Source organism: Xiphophorus maculatus, chromosome 21 (assembly GCF_002775205.1).
Source record: "Xiphophorus maculatus strain JP 163 A chromosome 21, X_maculatus-5.0-male, whole genome shotgun sequence".
NCBI classification, from domain to species: domain Eukaryota; kingdom Metazoa; phylum Chordata; class Actinopteri; order Cyprinodontiformes; family Poeciliidae; genus Xiphophorus; species Xiphophorus maculatus.
The window spans coordinates 538,980-560,723 of NC_036463.1; the positions used below are offsets into that span (position 1 = coordinate 538,980).

Sequence of the window (21,744 nt, forward strand, 5' to 3'; positions counted from 1 at the left end):
GAGTTGCAGATGTCTTTGCTGATGAAATTAAACACTGCTCTCCGATGGTAAAATTTGTTATCATAAAAAGTTGGCCATTCTACCAACTAAAGGCAAAATGTATGTCTGTCTGCATTAATACATCTGCACCAACCAAACAACTCTAAGCAGGAAGCACCCAGCGTCCTAATACAAAGTACTAACTCGTTAGGAGAATAAAGACAGTTACTGCAGAATCTGGAATAGTCATTTCAACTCAGCATTTAATACATTACTTTGTGAGAGTTCTCCTACTCTTTCTGAAAACTGCCACATGCCTGTGGATTCTGAACTTTCTGAATGAGACTCCACAGATGCTAAACACCGAATAGAGTCTCCCCAACTCCACCACACTTAGGATTCATTCAAGAGTGTTCACTCAATCCACTGCTGACCACACCTTCCTGTGCAAGCACAAGTGGGGAAAGCCTGATAACTAAATTTGCTGATGATATTCCAGTCAGAGGAGTCATTTCAGACATGACGATGGACAAAAAGGAAGTCAATCGGTGGACAGAATAGGAGATGACCATAAACTTCTGGACCTTAGCACACGACCCTCAGTACAGAGTTGTGAATTTATTTAATTCCAATTTAGTTAATTTATATAGTGTCAGAACAATTGTTTCAAGGCTCTTTACAAAAAAAGTAAAGTTAATCCAATTATTGACAGATTCCAAGTCAAGTACTTCCTTTCCTAGCTGTCAGTGCAGGCAGGTTCTATCTATCTATCTATCTATCTATCTATCTATCTATCTATCTATCTATCTATCTATCTATCTATCTATCTATCTATCTATCTATCTATCTATCTATCTATCTATCTATCTATCTCTCTTTCTCTTTCTCTTTCTCTGTCTCTCTCTAAGGAAACCCAGTAACCTGCATTGAGTCCTTGAGTGTTAGCAGAAAGTTCAGCAGACCTTTGATTACTTGTTCTGATTAAAACAACAACAACAAAAAACCAGTGCTGGGATTAAATGCAGCCAGCAGAGCCTGACAGAATGAAGCACAGTCAGAATTTTACAATTTTTACCAAGGAGTGATTGAGAGTCTGTTGATGTACTGCTGTATGGCACCTCAATGTCATTCAGCAGCTGCAGTACCACAGACATTACCCCTCACTGTCCTCTGTCCTGCAGAGGACAGTGAGGGGAGCTAAGGAGCGTCCCTCCTCTCTGTTTGAGTGGCTGCAGGAACGTTGTGAGTTTCATCAGATTCCTCAAAGCCCTCATCAGACCGCCATAAATAAATAAATCTTTCTAAATAGCCGAACTTAATGTTAAGATTGTCTAGCTCACTTGTTGCACTTAGACATCTTAGCTGTTTTAATTATGTTATTTGTATGTTTTCCCCATACTTATATGTGTATACTTAGAGATCACAGAGAAATTTCTTTTAGTTTGCATAAAGAAAAAGACAAAAAAAATAGACCTGATTTGAGAAACACCAAACAGTTGATGAGTAGTTCCTCATTAATTGATATATCATGTCAAATTACTCTGAAGTGATACCAGCATTTTTTTCAACTTGTACTTTGTACAAACATTCTAGCAGTTGAAACAGTTGAATATGTACGTTGATAATTTTTGGTAACACACCTTGTTTAGAGGACAGTGATTTATTCCACCTTGTATCTTAATAATTGATTTAAATTTGAATTACTGTTACCAACTAATTTCTTTTACATATTTGTTTAAAAAGCATGTCAAATCATGTGACTGACAGTAATGTTATCTCAGTGTTTTCCAGTACTGGACTTGCGTGTCCTCTGTCTTGCATCTTTCAGATTTTTTCTACATCAACACAACTATCTTTTAAAGCATAAAAGCAACTAAAATTGAGAGTTTTAACAATTTATCTTCACAAATTCAGAAGATTTAGTTTACAGAGAGAGAATTATATTTTCAGTTTCACCAGCAAAATAAAGTTATGACAACTGTTATGTGTAAAGCCAGCATCTAATCAACATAAATGATAAACCCAGAGAAGGTGCTGTACTTGTTGTTGTTGCCTCCATGAGCTTTGCCTCCATCTAGTTTGATGTAGATCTCGTCTCCTGGCTCCAGATGCAACACAGCACTGTTACTGGCATAGTCATAATTTTGGTCAGCGTCCTGGGCTATGGCACTGGCACGTACCTGCAGGAATATGAAAATAGACAAACACAACTTAGAGTTTTGATTCATCACCATCATAGTTGGCCTGTCCTCAACATATGCATAACCATAGAATTAAATGGAATATAATAATTCTTAATTCCAAACGATCTCCTTTGTTTCAGCACTTATCTACCATGCTTTAATAACTGTATTTATTAGGATTTCCATCTGTTGTTTATTCTTTTGGCCACTGCATTAGCTATTTATAAATTAATAGCTTCTTATTTTGAACTACTTGTTTTTTATATCCATCTATCGTCTATCATCTATCAGGACACCAATGACTGCGCTGAAGGAGTTACAAGTGTCAGCAGCTGAGATGGGAGAGACTCTGCTAACAACTGTTGCCTGGGTTCTTCACCAGTCAGTTTTGTGAGAAAGTAGTAATGACAAAGCTCCTATTGGAAAAAGCTCATATCAAGGCTTGACTAGAGTTTGCCAAAAGGTCAGTGGGAGACTGTGTGGTTAAGAGGAAGAACGGTGTTTGGTCAGATGAGACCAACATGGAGCTTCTCTGTCATCAGACAAGATGATATGTTTGACACCACAAACACACCATCCCCACTGTGAAGCCTGGTGGTGGTGGGCAGCAGGCCCTGGAAGGCTTGTGAAGTTAGAAGATAAAATGAATGAAGCAAAACATAGGGAAATCCTAAAGGACAACTTGGATAAATCTGCAAAAGAACTACGCCTTCGGAGAACAATCAAGAGAACAACCTGAAGAATCCAGCTAAAACTTAACAGAGAACGTTTGAAGACTACAAGGTGGATGTTCTGGAGTGGAGCAGTCAAAGCCCAGACTTCAGTCCCACAAGGAATTTGAAAAGGGCTGTTCACAGTCAATCCTCATGCAAACAGACAGAGGTTTATTAGTTTAGCAGGAAGAATGGAGTCCAGATGTGCAACATAACTGAGACATACTGAGCTAGACCCCAAACTACGACTGCAGCCAAAGGTGCATCTACTGACTTTAAAGGAATTCATTCAGTTAGTTCTTTTTTAATTGTCATTATTTTGTGGAAACTAGTTTTTACTTTGACAAGTGTTTTTTTTATTATTATTTCTTGTCACCAAACCACAGCTGAACATTCATCAGCAAAATTGTTGAATAAACTGTTTCAAAAGTTAAATAGCTTCTTAATAATGACCAACTGCTTTGACATTTTTCAGTCCAGTTTCCGTTCTCACCACAGTACTGCCCTAGTCAAAGTGTTCAGTGACATTCATATAAACACAGGCTGTAGAAGAATCACAGAGCTGCTTCTGTTGGACCTCAGTGCAGCTTTTGACACTGTTGATTGAGACATATTACTGCAGGGGTGTCAAACTCCAGTCCTCAAGGGCTGCTGTCCTGCAACTTTTAGATGTGCCTCTGCTGCACCACACCTGAATAGAATAATTGGGTCATTAAGGCTCTGGAGAACTGATCTACACAAGGAGGAGGAAATTAAGCCATTTCATTGCAGTGTTTTGTACCTTTGGCACATCTAAAAACTGCAGGACTGCGGCCCTTGAGGACTGGAGTTTGACACCTGTGTATTACTGAAACGACTGGAGAGTTGGGTAGGGCTCTGGTACAGGACTTGACTGGTCTGAATCTTACCCACAGAACAGGGACGTCATTGTATTAATAACGTTTCATCAGAGCTGATACAGATCACATGTAGGGTACCCCAAGGTTCCATCTTCTGGATGCTCTTATTTAATATCTACAAGATCCCCCTAGCTCAGATTATAATAAGAAACTAGAAAATTCCTGAAGAAATTTAACCGGGGCCTGCCAAAGTGTGCCCGTCGGTTTGGACCCAGCGTTCTGATGCTAGAAATTAGCATCAATGCTAAAAAAAGCCGCAATCATATGAGGACAATGACAAGAATGTTGACTAACATGTACTTGCACCGTTCAGTATGATAAAGTAAGTGTATCAGCTAAAATTAGCAAAAATGCTAATGTTAGCATCATTGCTGTCACTAGCATGTGGGACATCACTAAGATGTTCTCTATAATGGACTTACTCCATTCAGTATACTAAACATGGCTAATAAGTCAAATAAATAGCTAATAGCTTATTTAAGCTAAAATGCTAATGCTAATGAACTGCCTTGCTGTGCAAGGCAGTTCCCTAACCAGGGAGAAAAAGATAATGCAGAATAATATTATTGCACTGCCTGCGGCGGTGCACTAACCTCAGGGGCATGTTGAGGCTTTTATTTTGAAATTTTTGTTAAGCTTAATTTCAAAGGTCCAAACTAATCCCATGTGTAATAGTCATTGGGTTAAATCAGTTATATAATGCTCAAAACACAAGTAGTTGATGTAAAAATATTCAAGGCTTTTATTTTGAAATTTTCTTTATGCTTCATTTCAAAAGGCCAAACTAATCCCATGTGTATCAGTGCTTTGGATACAAAAGTCACATAAAGCCAAAAAGAGCAATTACATGATGTAAAAATATTCAAGGCTTTTATTTTGAAATTTTCAGTATGCTTCATTTTAATGTTCCAAACTAATCCCATGTGTAACGGTGACTGAGTTAAATCAGTTAAATACAGCCCATAGCAGCAAGTAGTTGTAAAGGCCAGTTCAGTCCTCCTCTGTTTCAACTGAGTGTTCCACTATAGTTAGAACTACAGTGATGCGTATTTGTAGTCCTAACCAGCAGCCAATAGCCTCCTGAGTTCCGTTGCTATGGTAAATAATTCTCTCTGCCAACTGTCAGCTGTGAGTGAGACATGCAGGGGGAGACAATTCTCTGTTTGAGCCAGCCAGTTTGAACTAAAAAAAGCATTGGAAACAACTCCTTCCCGTTCGGGAACCGTAATACATATTCGAAAAGCGTTTGAAGCGTATGAGAGGGCTATTTGTCGTCTCCGATAGTCCCGCGATTCATATCTCTACGTCACTCACAGTATTAACAGCGATAAGAGAAAGAAATGGTGTGCCCAGATCTGAAATTTTTGAGAAATATATGAAAATACATGGGAGAGAGCCTGAGAGAGCGACAGAAAATCCTGTCGCATGACTTTGCTCTGAAGCACCGTGACAGAAAACCGTAAGCCCTAGAGAAATTTCGAAAACATTTTACCAGAGCAGGCATGCGTATCAATGTCAGGACCGAGTTTGATACCAATCGTGCGATATTTATGGGCGTGACGGCGATTTCAAAATTATTTTGGGCTCAAAAATTCTCTTCATTTCTCACTCTAAAAAAGTGGCAGTTGGTGTCAGTTATGCTCTGCGTTTTGGCAGTTGGAAAATTTGCTCGTTTTTTGCTTTTTACGTCGCCATCATAAGTCCAATTCCTTATAAAAATAATAGCTCCCTTCTCGGCATCGAGCCGCACGTTTTGATACCACTTTTGTGGGGGTGCACGCAGCGGTACGAGCCGCATTAACGGTGATGGAAGAAAAATAAAGATATAAAGAATATAAAGAGACATTCTATTGGGTGTAGAATAATAGGTGCCTGCCATGCAATGCATAAGGAGAGCAGTACTGACTTGCGAAGCAAGTCAGTACTGCTCTCCTTATGCATTGCTATGGGCAGGCCCCAACAATAATGTTAACTAGAAAAACAAAATTTCTGAAGAAATTTAGCCGGGGCCTGCCAAGGCGCGCCCGTCGGGCTTGGGCCCGGCGTCGTCACGCCACAAATTGGCGTCGACGCTAAAGAACGCCGCAACGTAATCAGTGGCACGCGGAGAACCACAAGAACGTTAAGCGAGGCGGACGTGCACCATTCAGTACGATTTAAAATGTTGTCAAGGCTTTTATTTTGGAAGTTTTGTTAAACTTCATTTCAAAGGGCCAAACTAATCCCATGCGTAATAGTCCTTGGGTTAAAATAGTTATATAATGCTCAAAACACAAGTAGCTGATGTAAAAATATTCAAGGCTTTTATTTTGAAATTTTCAGTATGCTCCATTTTAAAGTTCCGAACTAATCCCATGTGTAACAGTGCTTTGGATGAAAAAGTCATATACGGCCAAAAAAAGCAATTACGTCATGTAAAATATTCAAGGCTTTTATTTTGAAATTTTCAGTATGCTTAATTTTAAAGTTCCAAACTAATCCCATGTGTAACAGTGCTTTGGATGAAAAAGTCACATAAAGCCAAAAACAGCAATTACCTGATGTAAAAATATTCAAGGCTTTTATTTTGAAATTATTATTATGCTCCATTTTAAAGTTCCGAACTAATCCCATGTGTAACATTGCTTTGGATGAAAAAGTCATATACGGCCAAAAAGAGCAATTACGTCATGTAAAATATTCAAGGCTTTTATTTTGAAATTTTCAGTATGCTTAATTTTAAAGTTCCAAAATAATCCCATGTGTAACAGTTACTGAGTTAAATCAGTTATATACAGCCCATAGCAGCGGGTAGTTCTAAAGGCCAGTTCTCAGTCCTGATCTGTTTCAACTGAGGATAGATAGAACTACAGCGATGCGTATTTGTAGTCCAAATCAGCAGCCAACAGCCTCTTGAGTTCCGTTGCCATGGTAAATAATGGTCTCAGCAGGTGTGAGCTGTGAGTCATACATGCTCAAACACACAATTGTGTGTTTGAGCCAACACGGTTTACTGAAAAAAAGCATTGGAAACAAATCCTTCTTGTTCGGGAACCGTAATACATATTCGAAAAGAGTTTCGAGCGTATGAGAGGCCTATGTGTCTTCTGCGATAGTCCCGAGATTCATATCTGTACCTCACTCAGAGCATTTACAGTGATGAGAGAAAGAAATGTTGTGCCCAGATCTGACATTCTATTCAAATACATGGGAGAGAGCCTCAGACAGCCTCAGAAAATCCTGTCGCATGACTTTGCTCTGAAGCACCGTGACAGAAAACCGTACGGTCTAGATAAATTTCGAAAACATTTTACCGGAGCAGACAGGCGTATCAATGTCAGGACCGATTGTGATACTAATCGTGCGATATTTGTGGGCGTGATGGCGATTTCAAAAATGATTTGGGTTGAAAAAGTTGTCTTCATCTCTCACTCTAAGCAGCCAGAGACGCACTCTAACTTTAGGAAAAATGAGAAACTTTGGGTCGCTTAGAGGCAAATTGTGGACAAACCGTAACTGGTATCGACGAGCCGTCTTCACTTTCGAAGAGATCACAGACGTATCTACAAAATGAAATTTGAATAGCATTTCTAGGTGAATTTGTGACGACACAGAAAATCCTCAAAAATAGGGTATTTCTAGGATTTTTCCCATTGACTTATAATGGGGTTTTTTTCGTAGTTTTTTGCGAATTATGTCGCCACGTTAAGCCCAAATCCCACCAGAAGTAATAGCTGGAATGGCGTGAATTTTCTGCAGGTTTTGATACCTCATTTGTAGGTGTGCACCCAGCGGTACGAGCCGCATTAACGGTTACGGAAGAAAAATAAAGAACTAGAAAATTTCGGAAGAAATTTAGCCGGGGCCTGCCAAGGCGCGGCCGTGGGGTTCGGGCCCGGCGTCGTCGCGCCACAAATCGGCGTCGACGCCAAAGAACGCCGCGACGTAAGCAGTGGCACGCGGAGAACCGCAAGAACGTTAAGCGAGGCGGACGTGCACCGTTCGGTACGATTTAAAATGTTGTCGAGGCTTTTATTTTGGAAGTTTTGTTAAACTTCATTTCAAAGGGCCAAACTAATCCCATGCGTAATAGTCCTTGGGTTAAAATAGTTATATAATGCTCAAAACACAAGTAGCTGATGTAAAAATATTCAAGGCTTTTATTTTGAAATTTTCAGTATGCTTCATTTCAAAGGGCCAAACTAATACCACGTGTAACAGTGCTTTGGATGAAAAAGTCAAATAAAGCCAAAAAGAGCAATTACGTCATGTAAAATTATTCAAGGCTTTTATTTTGAAATTTTCAGAATGCTTCATTTCAAAGGGCCAAACTAATACCACGTGTAACAGTGCTTTGGATGAAAAAGTCAAATAAAGCCAAAAAGAGCAATTACCTGATGTAAAAATATTCAAGGCTTTTATTTTGAAATTATTATTATGCTCCATTTTAACGTTCCAAACTAATCCCATGTGTAACAGTGCTTTGGATGAAAAAGTCATATAAAGCCAAAAACAGCAATTACCTGATGTAAAAATATTCAAGGCTTTTATTTTGAAATTATTATTATTCTCCATTTTAAAGTTCCAAAGTAATCCCATGTGTAACAGTGCTTTGGATGAAAACGTCAAATAAAGCCAAAAACAGCAATTACCTGATGTAAAAATATTCAAGGCTTTTATTTTGAAATTATTATTCTCCATTTTAAAGTTCCAAACTAATCCCATGTGTAACATTGCTTTGGATGAAAAAGTCATATACGGCCAAAAAAAGCAATTACCTGATGTAAAAATATTCAAGGCTTTTATTTTGAAATTATTATTATTCTCCATTTTAAAGTTCCAAAGTAATCCCATGTGTAACAGTGCTTTGGATGAAAACGTCAAATAAAGCCAAAAACAGCAATTACCTGATGTAAAAATATTCAAGGCTTTTATTTTGAAAATATTATTCTCCATTTTAAAGTTCCAAACTAATCCCATGTGTAACATTGCTTTGGATGAAAAAGTCATATACGGCCAAAAAAAGCAATTACCTGATGTGAAAATATTCAAGGCTTTTATTTTGAAATTATTATTCTCCATTTTAAAGTTCCAAAGTAATCCCATGTGTAACAGTGCTTTGGATGAAGACGTCAAATAAAGCCAAAAACAGCAATTACCTGATGTAAAAATATTCAAGGCTTTTATTTTGAAATTATTATTATGCTCCATTTTAAAGTTCCAAACTAATCCCATGTGTAACAGTTACTGAGTTAAATCAGTTATATACAGCCCATAGCAGCAGTAGTTCTAAAGGCCAGTTCTCAGTCCTGATCTGTTTCAACTGAGTATTCCACTATAGATAGAACTACAGTGATGCGTATTCGTAGTCCTAACCAGCAGCCAATAGCCTCTTGAGGTCCGTTGCTATGGCAAATAATGGTCTCAGCAGGTGTGAGCTCTGAGCTGTGAGCTCTCAAACACACAAGTGTGTTTGAGCAAACACACTTTACTGAAAAAAAGCATTGGAAACAAATCCTTCTTGTTCGGGAACCGTAATACATATTCGAAAAGCGTTTTAAGCGTATGACAGTTCAATGTGTCTTCTGCGATAGTCCCGAGATTCATATCTGTACCTCACTCAGAGCATTTACAGTGATGAGAGAAAGAAATGTTGTGCCCAGATATGAACCGAGATGGGCTGTCACTCTAATTTGAAGAAAAATGAGAAACTTTGGGTCGCTTAGAGGCAAATTGTGGACAAACCGTAACTGTTATCGACGAGCCGTCTTCACTTTCGAAGAGATCACAGACGTATCTACAAAATGAAATTTGAATGGCATTTCTACGTGAATTAGTGACGACACAGAAAATCCTCAAAAATAGGGTATTTCCAGGATTTTTCCCATTGACTTATAATGGGGTTTTTTTCGTAGTTTTTTGCGAATTATGTCGCCACGTTAAGCCCAAATCCCACCAAAAGTAATAGCAACAATGGCGTGAATTTTCTGCACGTTTTGATACCTCATTTGTAGGTGTGCACCCAGCGGTATGAGCCGCATTAACGGTTACGGAAGAAAAATAAAGAACTATAATAACTAGAAAATTTCGGAAGAAATTTAGCCGGGGCCTGCCGAGGCGCGGCCGTGGGGTTCGGGCCCGGCGTCGTCGCGCCACAAATCGGCGTCGACGCCAAAGAACGCCGCGACGTAAGCAGTGGCACGCGGAGAACCGCAAGAACGTTAAGCGAGGCGGACGTGCACCGTTCGGTACGATTTAAAATGTTGTCAAGGCTTTTATTTTGGAAGTTTTGTTAAACTTCATTTCAAAGGGCCAAACTAATCCCATGCGTAATAGTCCTTGGGTTAAAATAGTTATATAATGCTCAAAACACAAGTAGCTGATGTAAAAATATTCAAGGCTTTTATTTTGAAATTTTCAGTATGCTTCATTTCAAAGGGCCAAACTAATACCACGTGTAACAGTGCTTTGGATGAAAAAGTCAAATAAAGTCAAAAAGAGCAATGACCTGATGTAAAAATATTCAAGGCTTTTATTTTGAAATTATTATTATGCTCCATTTTAAAGTTCCAAACTAATCCCATGTGTAACAGTGCTTTGGATGAAAAAGTCATATAAAGCCAAAAACAGCAATTACCTGATGTAAAAATATTCAAGGCTTTTATTTTGAAATTATTATTATGCTCCATTTTAAAGTTCCAAACTAATCCCATGTGTAACAGTGCTTTGGATGAAAACGTCAAATAAAGCCAAAAACAGCAATTACCTGATGTAAAAATATTCAAGGCTTTTATTTTGAAATTATTATTCTCCATTTTAAAGTTCCAAACTAATCCCATGTGTAACATTGCTTTGGATGAAAAAGTCAAATAAAGCCAAAAAGAGCAATTACGTCATGTAAAATTATTCAAGGCTTTTATTTTGAAATTTTCAGAATGCTTCATTTCAAAGGGCCAAACTAATACCACGTGTAACAGTGCTTTGGATGAAAAAGTCAAATAAAGTCAAAAAGAGCAATGACCTGATGTAAAAATATTCAAGGCTTTTATTTTGAAATTATTATTATGCTCCATTTTAAAGTTCCAAACTAATCCCATGTGTAACAGTGCTTTGGATGAAAAAGTCATATAAAGCCAAAAACAGCAATTACCTGATGTAACAACATTCAAGGCTTTTATTTTGAAATTATTATTCTCCATTTTAAAGTTCCAAACTAATCCCATGTGTAACATTGCTTTGGATGAAAAAGTCAAATAAAGCCAAAAAGAGCAATTACGTCATGTAAAATTATTCAAGGCTTTTATTTTGAAATTTTCAGAATGCTTCATTTCAAAGGGCCAAACTAATACCACGTGTAACAGTGCTTTGGATGAAAAAGTCAAATAAAGTCAAAAAGAGCAATGACCTGATGTAAAAATATTCAAGGCTTTTATTTTGAAATTATTATTATGCTCCATTTTAAAGTTCCAAACTAATCCCATGTGTAACAGTGCTTTGGATGAAAAAGTCATATAAAGCCAAAAACAGCAATTACCTGATGTAAAAATATTCAAGGCTTTTATTTTGAAATTATTATTATGCTCCATTTTAAAGTTCCAAACTAATCCCATGTGTAACAGTGCTTTGGATGAAAACGTCAAATAAAGCCAAAAACAGCAATTACCTGATGTAAAAATATTCAAGGCTTTTATTTTGAAATTATTATTCTCCATTTTAAAGTTCCAAACTAATCCCATGTGTAACATTGCTTTGGATGAAAAAGTCATATACGGCCAAAAAAAGCAATTACCTGATGTAAAAATATTCAAGGCTTTTATTTTGAAATTATTATTATTCTCCATTTTAAAGTTCCAAAGTAATCCCATGTGTAACAGTGCTTTGGATGAAAACGTCAAATAAAGCCAAAAACAGCAATTACCTGATGTAAAACTATTCAAGGCTTTTATTTTGAAATTATTATTATGCTCCATTTTAAAGTTCCAAACTAATCCCATGTGTAACAGTGCTTTGGATGAAAACGTCAAATAAAGCCAAAAACAGCAATTACCTGATGTAAAAATATTCAAGGCTTTTATTTTGAAATTATTATTCTCCATTTTAAAGTTCCAAACTAATCCCATGTGTAACATTGCTTCGGATGAAAAAGTCATATACGGCCAAAAAGAGCAATTACGTCATGTAAAATATTCAAGGCTTTTATTTTGAAATTATTATTATGCTCCATTTTAAAGTTCCAAACTAATTTCATGTGTAACAGTTACTGAGTTAAATCAGTTATATACAGCCCAAAGCAGCAGGTAGTTCTAAAGGCCAGTTCTCAGTCCTGATCTGTTTCAACTGAGGATAGATAGAACTACAGTGATGCGTATTCGTAGTCCAAATCAGCAGCCAATAGCCTCTTGAGTTCCGTTGCTATGGCAAATAATGGTCTCAGCAGGTGTGAACTGTGAGCTCTGAGCTCTCAAACACACAAGTGTGTTTGAGCAAACACATTTTACTGACAAAAAAGCATTGGAAACAAATCCTTCTTGTTCGGGAACCGTAATACATATTCGAAAAGCGTTTGCAGCGTATGACAGTTCAATGTGTCTTCTGCGATAGTCCCGAGATTCATATCTGTACCTCACTCAGAACATTTACAGTGATGAGAGAAAGAAATGTTGTGCCCAGATCGGAAATTCTATTCAAATACATGGGAGAGAGCCTCAGACAGCCTCAGAAAATCCTGTCGCATGACTTTGCTCTGAAGCACCGTGACAGAAAACCGTACGGTCTAGATAAATTTCGAAAACATTTTACCGGAGCAGACAGGCGTATCAATGTCAGGACCGATTTTGATACTAATCGTGCGATATTTGTGGGCGTGATGGCGATTTCAAAAATGATTTGGGTTGAAAAAGTTGTCTTCATCTCTCACTCTAAGCAGCCAGAAACGCACTCTAACTTGAGCAAAAATGAGAAACTTTGGGTCGCTTAGAGGCAAATTGTGGACAAACCGTAACTGGTATCGACGAGCCGTCTTCACTTTCGAAGAGATCACAGACGTATCTACAAAATGAAATTTGAATGGCATTTCTAGGTGAATTTGTGACGACACAGCAAATCCTCAAAAATAGGGTATTTCTAGGATTTTTCCCATTGAGTTATAATGGGGTTTTTTTCGCAGTTTTTTGCGAATTATGTCGCCACGTTAAGCCCAAATCCCACCAAAAATAATAGCTCCAATGGCGTGAATTTTCTGCACGTTTTGATACCTCATTTGTAGGTGTGCACCCAGCGGTATGAGCCGCATTAACGGTTACGGAAGAAAAATAAAGAATAACTAGAAAATTTCGGAAGAAATTTAGCCGGGGCCTGCCAAGGCGCGCCCGTGGGGTTCGGGCCCGGCGTCGTCACGCCACAAATCGGCATCGACGCTAAAGAACGCCGCGACGTAATCAATGGCACGCGGAGAACCGCAAGAACGTTAAGCGAGGCGGACGTGCACCATTCAGTACGATTTAAAATTTTTGTCAAGGCTTTTATTTTGGAAGTTTTGTTAAACTTCATTTTAAAGTTCCGAACTAATCCCATGTGTAACAGTGCTTTGGATGAAAAAGTCATACAAAGCCAAAAACAGCAATTGCATGATGTAAAAATATTCAAGGCTTTTATTTTGAAATTTTCAGTATGCTCCATTTTAAAGTTCTGAACGAATCCCATGTGTAACAGTGCTTTGGATAAAAAAGTCACATAAAGCCAAAAAGCGCAATTACCTGATGTAAAAATATGCAAGGCTTTTATTTTGAAATTATTATTATGCTCCATTTTAAAGTTCCGAACTAATCCCATGTGTAACAGTGCTTTGGATGAAAAAGTCACATAAAGCCAAAAAGCGCAATTACCTGATGTAAAAATATTCAAGGCTTTTATTTTGAAATTATTATTATGCTCCATTTTAAAGTTCCGAACAAATCCCATGTGTAACAGTGCTTTGGATGAAAAAGTCATATACGGCCAAAAAGAGCAATTACATGACGTAAAAATATTCAAGGCTTTTATTTTGAAATTTTCAGTATGCTTCATTTCAGAGGGCCAAACTATTCCATTGTGTAACAGTGCTTTGGATAAAAAAGTCACATAAAGCCAAAAAGCGCAATTACCTGATGTAAAAATATTCAAGGCTTTTATTTTGAAATTATTATTATGCTCCATTTTAAAGTTCCGAACTAATCCCATGTGTAACATTGCTTTGGATGAAAAAGTCATATACGGCCAATAAGAGCAATTACGTCATGTAAAATATTCAAGGCTTTTATTTTGAAATTATTATTATGCTCCATTTTAAAGTTCCAAACTAATCCCATGTGTAACATTGCTTTGGATGAAAAAGTCATATACGGCCAAAAAGAGCAATTACGTCATGTAAAATATTCAAGGCTTTTATTTTGAAATTTTCAGTATGCTTAATTTTAAAGTTCCAAACTAATCCCATGTGTAACAGTTACTGAGTTCAATCAGTTATATACAGCCCATAGCAGCAGGTAGTTCTAAAGGCCAGTTCTCAGTCCTGATCTGTTTCAACTGAGGATAGATAGAACTACAGCGATGCGTATCTGTAGTCCAAATCAGCAGCCAATAGCCTCTTGAGTTCCGTTGCTATGGTAAATAATGGTCTCAGCAGGTGTGAGCTCTGAGCGCTGAGCTCTCAAACACACAATTGTGTGTTTGAGCAAACACATTTTACTGACAAAAAAGCATTGGAAACAAATCCTTCTTGTTCGGGAACCGTAATACATATTCGAAAAGCGTTTGCAGCGTATGACAGTTCAATGTGTCTTCTGCGATAGTCCCGAGATTCATATCTGTACCTCACTCAGAACATTTACAGCGATGAGAGAAAGAAATGTTGTGCCCAGATCTGAAATTCTATTCAAATACATGGGAGAGAGCCTCAGACAGCCTCAGAAAATCCTGTCGCATGACTTTGCTCTGAAGCACCGTGACAGAAAACCGTACGGTCTAGATAAATTTCGAAAACATTTTACCGGAGCAGACAGGCGTATCAATGTCAGGACCGATTTTGATACTAATCGTGCGATATTTGTGGGCGTGATGGCGATTTCAAAAATGATTTGGGTTGAAAAAGTTGTCTTCATCTCTCACTCTAAGCAGCCAGAAACGCACTCTAACTTGAGCAAAAATGAGAAACTTTGGGTCGCTTAGAGGCAAATTGTGGACAAACCGTAACTGGTATCGACGAGCCGTCTTCACTTTCGAAGAGATCACAGACGTATCTACAAAATGAAATTTGAATGGCATTTCTAGGTGAATTTGTGACGACACAGCAAATCCTCAAAAATAGGGTATTTCTAGGATTTTTCCCATTGAGTTATAATGGGGTTTTTTTCGCAGTTTTTTGCGAATTATGTCGCCACGTTAAGCCCAAATCCCACCAAAAATAATAGCTCCAATGGCGTGAATTTTCTGCACGTTTTGATACCTCATTTGTAGGTGTGCACCCAGCGGTACGAGCCGCATTAACGGTTACGGAAGAAAAATAAAGAATTATAATAATATTAAAGAGACGCTTGTTGGGTGTAGAGTAATAGGTTCCTGCCATTGCTTTGCATGGCAGGCCCCAACTAGAAAATTTCGGAAGAAATTTAGCCGGGGCCTGCCAAGGCGCGGCCGTGGGGTTCGGGCCCGGCGTCGTCGCGCCACAAATCGGCGTCGACGCCAAAGAACGCCGCGACGTAAGCAGTGGCACGCGGAGAACCGCAAGAACGTTAAGCGAGGCGGACGTGCACCGTTCGGTACGATTTAAAATGTTGTCAAGGCTTTTATTTTGGAAGTTTTGTTAAACTTCATTTCAAAGGGCCAAACTAATCCCATGCGTAATAGTCCTTGGGTTGAAATAGTTATATAATGCTCAAAACACAAGTAGCTGATGTAAAAATATTCAAGGCTTTTATTTTGAAATTTTCAGAATGCTTCATTTCAAAGGGCCAAACTAATACCACGTGTAACAGTGCTTTGGATGAAAAAGTCAAATAAAGCCAAAAAGAGCAATTACGTCATGTAAAATTATTCAAGGCTTTTATTTTGAAATTTTCAGAATGCTTCATTTCAAAGGGCCAAACTAATACCACGTGTAACAGTGCTTTGGATGAAAAAGTGAAATAAAGCCAAAAAGAGCAATTACCTGATGTAAAAATATTCAAGGCTTTTATTTTGAAATTATTATTATGCTCCATTTTAAAGTTCCAAAGTAATCCCATGTGTAACAGTGCTTTGGATGAAAAAGTCATATAAAGCCAAAAACAGCAATTACCTGATGTAAAAATATTCAAGGCTTTTATTTTGAAATTATTATTATTCTCCATTTTAAAGTTCCAAAGTAATCCCATGTGTAACAGTGCTTTGGATGAAAACGTCAAATAAAGCCAAAAACAGCAATTACCTGATGTAAAACTATTCAAGGCTTTTATTTTGAAATTATTATTATGCTCCATTTTAAAGTTCCAAACTAATCCCATGTGTAACAGATACTGAGTTAAATCAGTTATATACAGCCCATAGCAGCAGTAGTTCTAAAGGCCAGTTCTCAGTCCTGATCTGTTTCAACTGAGGATAGATAGAACTACAATGATGCGTATTCGTAGTCCAAATCAGCAGCCAATAGCCTCTTGAGTTCCGTTGCTATGGCAAATAATGGTCTCAGCAGGTGTGAGCTCTGAGCTGTGAGCTCTCAAACACACAAGTGTGTTTGAGCAAACACACTTTACTGAAAAAAAGCATTGGAAACAAATCCTTCTTGTTCGGGAACCGTAATACATATTCGAAAAGCGTTTCGAGCGTATGACAGTTCAATGTGTCTTCTGCGATAGTCCCGAGATTCATATCTGTACCTCACTCAGAGCATTTACAGTGATGAGAGAAAGAAATGTTGTGCCCAGATCTGAACCGAGATCGGCTGTCACTGTAATTTCAGCAAAAATGAGAAAGTTTGGGTCGCTTAGAGGCAAATTGTGGACAAACCGTAACTGGTATCGACGAGCCGTCTTCACTTTTGAAGAGATCACAGACGTATCTACAAAATGAAATTTGAATGGCATTTCTAGGTGAATTTGTGACGACACAGAAAATCCTCAAAAATAGGGTATTTCCAGGATTTTTCCCATTGACTTATAATGGGGTTTTTTTCGTAGTTTTTTGCGAATTATGTCGCCACGTTAACCCCAAATCCCACCAGAAATAATAGCTCCAATGGCGTGAATTTTCTGCACGTTTTGATACCTCATTTGTAGGTGTGCACCCAGCGGTATGAGCCGCATTAACGGTTACGGAAGAAAAATAAAGAATTATAATAATATTAAAGAGACACTTTGTTGGGTGTAGAGTAATAGGTTCCTGCCATTGCTTTGCATGGCAGGCCCCAATACTTAAAGAGACGCTTCTCTCCGACAATAGTAATAGGTTCCTGCCATTGCTTTGCATGGCAGGCCCCAATAATAAAGAGACGCTTGTTGGGTGCAGAGTAATAGGTTCCTGCCATTGCTTTGCATGGCAGGCCCCAATAAAGAAACACTTTCTCCGACAATAGCAATAGGTTCCTGCCATTGCTTTGCATGGCAGGCCCCAATTAGCATTACAGTGCAGATGATACACAGCTTTACATCTCAATGACACTAGGGCCTCATGTATAAAAAGTGCAGATGTAACACAAAAATTGGCATAAGGACAAATATTGAAATGTGCAGCACACAAAAAAATCTGATGTATAAAACCATGTGCATACACTTTTCCTATATACTGTACATCTCAATTTGCATGAAATAGAGCAGCTGCTGGTCTGCCCTGTTACCACCCATAAATGCATATGTAAATTAGTATAAATACCCAGAAGGCTGCCACCATGTGTCCCAATAGTCATGGCAACAGTCCTTGCTGGTAGTATAAGTAGTTCTGTTGATAATAATTATATGTTGTAATGATGGTTTCATTAATAACAGAGTTTATTAAGAATAATGATGAGCTGCTATTTTTAGGCTACAGCTCAGGTTCTAGTCCAACACACAGTAAAATCCCAATTGTCAAATAAGCAGCGTCGCAGCAGGTGAACTCTGTAAGAGTCAATTCAACAACAGTGAGTGTAAAATGTATCATGTTGTGCATATGGTGCAAAAATGGTGTAAAAATTACAAGTAAAATGTTACATTTTTACTTGTTACAATGTAACTTGTCAAGTGTTAAAGGAAATGCACTCTTTTAGAGTTAATATAACAGCATATGCTAATGTTACTGAAAATTCTCTAAACCAAGTGTAAAAAATATAATGTAATCATATACTATTTTACTATAAATCTATTGTACATTTATTGAAATCAACAATAACTTTATAATATTTACTCAATATTTTTCAGATATACAGCTAAAACTGAACATAAAATAAATATTTGTAGGACAAAAGACATCTTCCATGTATGGAGTTTATAGATGACATGTTATTTAGGGCGGTGATGATGGTGGTCGGTTTGATTCCCGGTCTGCCCATCCTGTTTCACCCACCTTGCCTGCTAGTGATGGGTTCATGAAGTCAGTTTTCAGTTTTTTAGGCTAATTGTAGTTTGTTTTTGTCTACAAAAAAGCTTATTTTCATGTGTGAGGTAAAAAAATAAAGCTAATACATGTAAGAGTTCTTGCTGTGTAAAATATTATTCAAGGGTAACACTTAGGACTCAGTGTGCATGGTTCACAAAAAAAATGTTTTCCTGACAGTCACAGTTGGTAAGAAACAAAGATTCCATAGGAAATGAATGCGGGTCATTTTTTTGATCCACTCACGGAAGAATGGGATAGTAATATAAAACATGCTATTTCTTAAAATGTATAAAAGGTAAATTAAAAATTTTAACTGCATGATATCAGTAACATTTTTTTGAGGAATACCTGGAATATGAAGTGATGAAAACTTTCCATTACAAAGATATTGCATAAAGATGACCTCACCAGGTCCAAAAGGACCCACTTACACATCAGAGAGTTAAGACAGAAGGAATCATTTTGGCAGCGTGGGTGTTGGTGATTTGGATTTACCTCAGAATGTTCTGTACAGGTGGGCTATTGATGCTGAAACCGTGTGTATTGTGTAAATATTGCTTATTGTATTGTGTGAACTGAAAACGTTATGACCTGTAACTATGGCTAACATAATTGCTTGTAGGCATGTCTTGCAGAAAAGGAAAGAAACCAGAAAAGAAAAGATACTTTCAATGTCTTTTTTTTCCAAGTTCAAAGTTTTACCTGATTGTTTTTGCAAAGATCTGCCCACATACTGGTCCCATCTCCTCCACGCATCAGAACGTGATAAGTGAAGAAATAAATCCCAGGGATGGAACACGTGAACTTTCCAGAAGTTGGGTCGTAGTGATTTCCCAAATTAGTCACTACGTCGTCAAATTTGAGCACTTCGTATCCTTCGTGCTGCTTTTTCAGTCCTGCGTAAAAGGCGATCTTTGGCACAGTGCTGTATGTGGCGGCGCTGATTGCGCCAGCAACTGCGTTGGGTCCCGGGGGTCCTGGTAAACCAGGTTTCCCCGGCTCACCTCTATTTCCTGGTGGCCCAGCTGGACCGGGGTATCCGGGTTCACCTGCAGCTCCTCTTGGTCCCACCTTACCCGGACGACCCGGTTCTCCTCTGGGACCCTGGATAAAAGTGGGCAACGACTGCAGGAGGCTGTTGTCCGGGACCGCGTCTGGAGCGCCGGTGCTGCTTGGAGTAGTTGTGCTGTATGGGTCGCACACCATCCTACAAGCGCCGAGCATCTCGTAGTGCGTTAATGTTCCAGCTGAGCTCACCAGAACTGGAATAAGGACAACCAAAACCAGAACCATCATGATCCCCAGGACCCCCGCTGCCACCAGTCCCTTCCTGCCAGCGAGCCGCGAAAGCGCAGGACGGTCCTGCTGTCTGCGTTTGGGGGGAATTTTGGCTGGCTGGAGAGGTAAACCTCAAAAGACAAAATAAGCTGCTTTTATGATGAGTGACTTTTTCAAAGAAATTCTTCAGGCTTTGTTCTCCTGCTTTGCTGGAAAATCCCCGAAACGAGTTTATAATCTTAATTCCAGCAGTGGATCTGAAGAGAGATCTAAAAGTAGATCAGGGGCAAACAAAGAAACAAAACAAATGGAGGCAGCAAGGTGTAAGAGTGAGGTGGAGAGAGAGAGGGGGGAGAAAGAGAGAGAAAGAGATAGAGGGAGAAAGAAAGAGAGAGAGAGAGAGCTACCTCATCGGGAAAAAAAGTGAATCAATATGTGAGATTAAAATAAATAAGAATAATGTAATGTAATAAGAGTGCTGACTTTTATACGGTGTCATAAAACAGCAGGGGATGAATCCTTGATGCTTGGAGCTAATCTTTGTGTTACTGTCCAAAACCTACAACTTATCAGGATCAAATTTGCCCTGTTCAACTTCAAACATAAACCTCTTTTTTACCAAAAGCCAAGACCATCTATCTGTCCTCAGCTCCACAAAATCCTTGAATAACAAACCACAGCAGTCTTTCAAAGGGACACTACCCATATACTGTAGTGTCATTGCAGTTCTAGCTTCCATAGTAACAGCTCTAAAATGACAGCTAAAATATGTATAAAAACACAAAAAAATTGTGAACCAACATTTTAATTTGAGATATTTGTACAATATGTATTTCTGTGTATTACTGGCAAATGATCCAGTATGACAACAGTTTCATGGTTAAATAAACATTTGAGAAGGACACTTTCTTCTCAATCCTGCATCACAGTGTTTACTAAAGGCTAAACTTTCAAGTCTTCCTTCCACAGTTGGGGCTGTACTAACACTGTCCACCTATAAATCACCATGTGAAAATCAATGGGATTTATTTAGCCTGGGACTCATTGTGTCCTTGGAAAAGTGTGAGATGAATTCAGAAGAAAACGAGAATTCTATAAACTCAATGAAATGAGGAGTATTGACCAATGGCAATAGACAGTTTAGACCTAAATAAGAAAGTTTCTGAAATTATTTTGCAAGTCATTTTTCAGCCTATCTTGAATCATCCTAAAAAGCTCATTAAGTTAAAAGCATGATTTCAATGATCAGCTTTGGCTGAGTCCACTACCACAACTAGACATGGTGATCCTGTGGAGAGAGGAACGGAGTGAACGTATCTGGGTAGAGTGTTTGACAACCCACTGAATCTTGTATCCCATACCATGAAAATTGTTAAAAAGTGTGGTAACAGCAACAATATAGCCTGAAAAAGTTTAACCATTTTAATGTCAGTAAGCAAATTATGTCCACATTCTACAGCTCACTGATAAGCAACATTTTGACATTCTCCATCATTAGCTGTTTTCATTCCATCTCTGTAAAATTGAAGTCTACAGAGCATTAAGATTTTTTTGTAAAAAACCCTGGACTCCTTGCAACAATTTGTGAACAACAAATATTAAGAAAAGCTGTCCATATCTTTCTGGACCCTGATGACCGTCTGGACCCTGAGTCAGCCGGCTCTGTCCTGGACATAAGCTACAGTACTGTCCAAACTACAAGACCCAGAGGAGAACAGTTGCTTTTGTCCCCAGGGTCAAAAGCAACTGTCAACATCATGTGTTGAGTGATGGCTCTTCTCAACACAGAGCCATCAGTCAGTGTCCAGCTGACCCTCCCAACACAACTCTGAACTTTGGCTACATAATTACTGCACACTGGAGTCACAAATCACACTACACATTTTACTACTTGCTTATATTAGCAGCATCAATTTTAAGAATTCTATTGTCTGAGTTATAAAGTTATTTGAATTGCATTGAAAGCCCTGTTCAAACATGTGCACAACTTTCCAGTATAATTTTCAACGTTGACCCAGAAACCTTGCTGTGTGTTGCAATTATGACTGATTTGCATTGCTGATTACTGTGTTTATGTCATGGCAACCATTAAGAATAATGTAATTGTTAAATGTAAAATGAATTATGGAT

At 38.3% G+C, this 21,744-nt stretch overlaps 1 protein-coding gene across 1 annotated transcript; it reads right to left on the reverse strand.

Annotated features, from left to right (window-relative positions):
- Positions 1 to 856: 856 nt before the first annotated feature.
- c1ql3 (complement C1q like 3) lies at positions 857 to 19,843 on the reverse strand. Its single transcript, XM_005813075.3, has 2 exons — positions 19,039 to 19,843; positions 857 to 2,159 (listed from the first exon to the last, which is right to left on the reverse strand). The coding sequence occupies exons 1-2, from the start codon at positions 19,630 to 19,632 to the stop codon at positions 1,980 to 1,982; spliced, it is 774 nt and encodes a 257-aa protein (XP_005813132.2). The 5' UTR covers positions 19,633 to 19,843; the 3' UTR covers positions 857 to 1,979.
- Between the last annotated feature and the right edge of the window lie 1,901 nt (positions 19,844 to 21,744).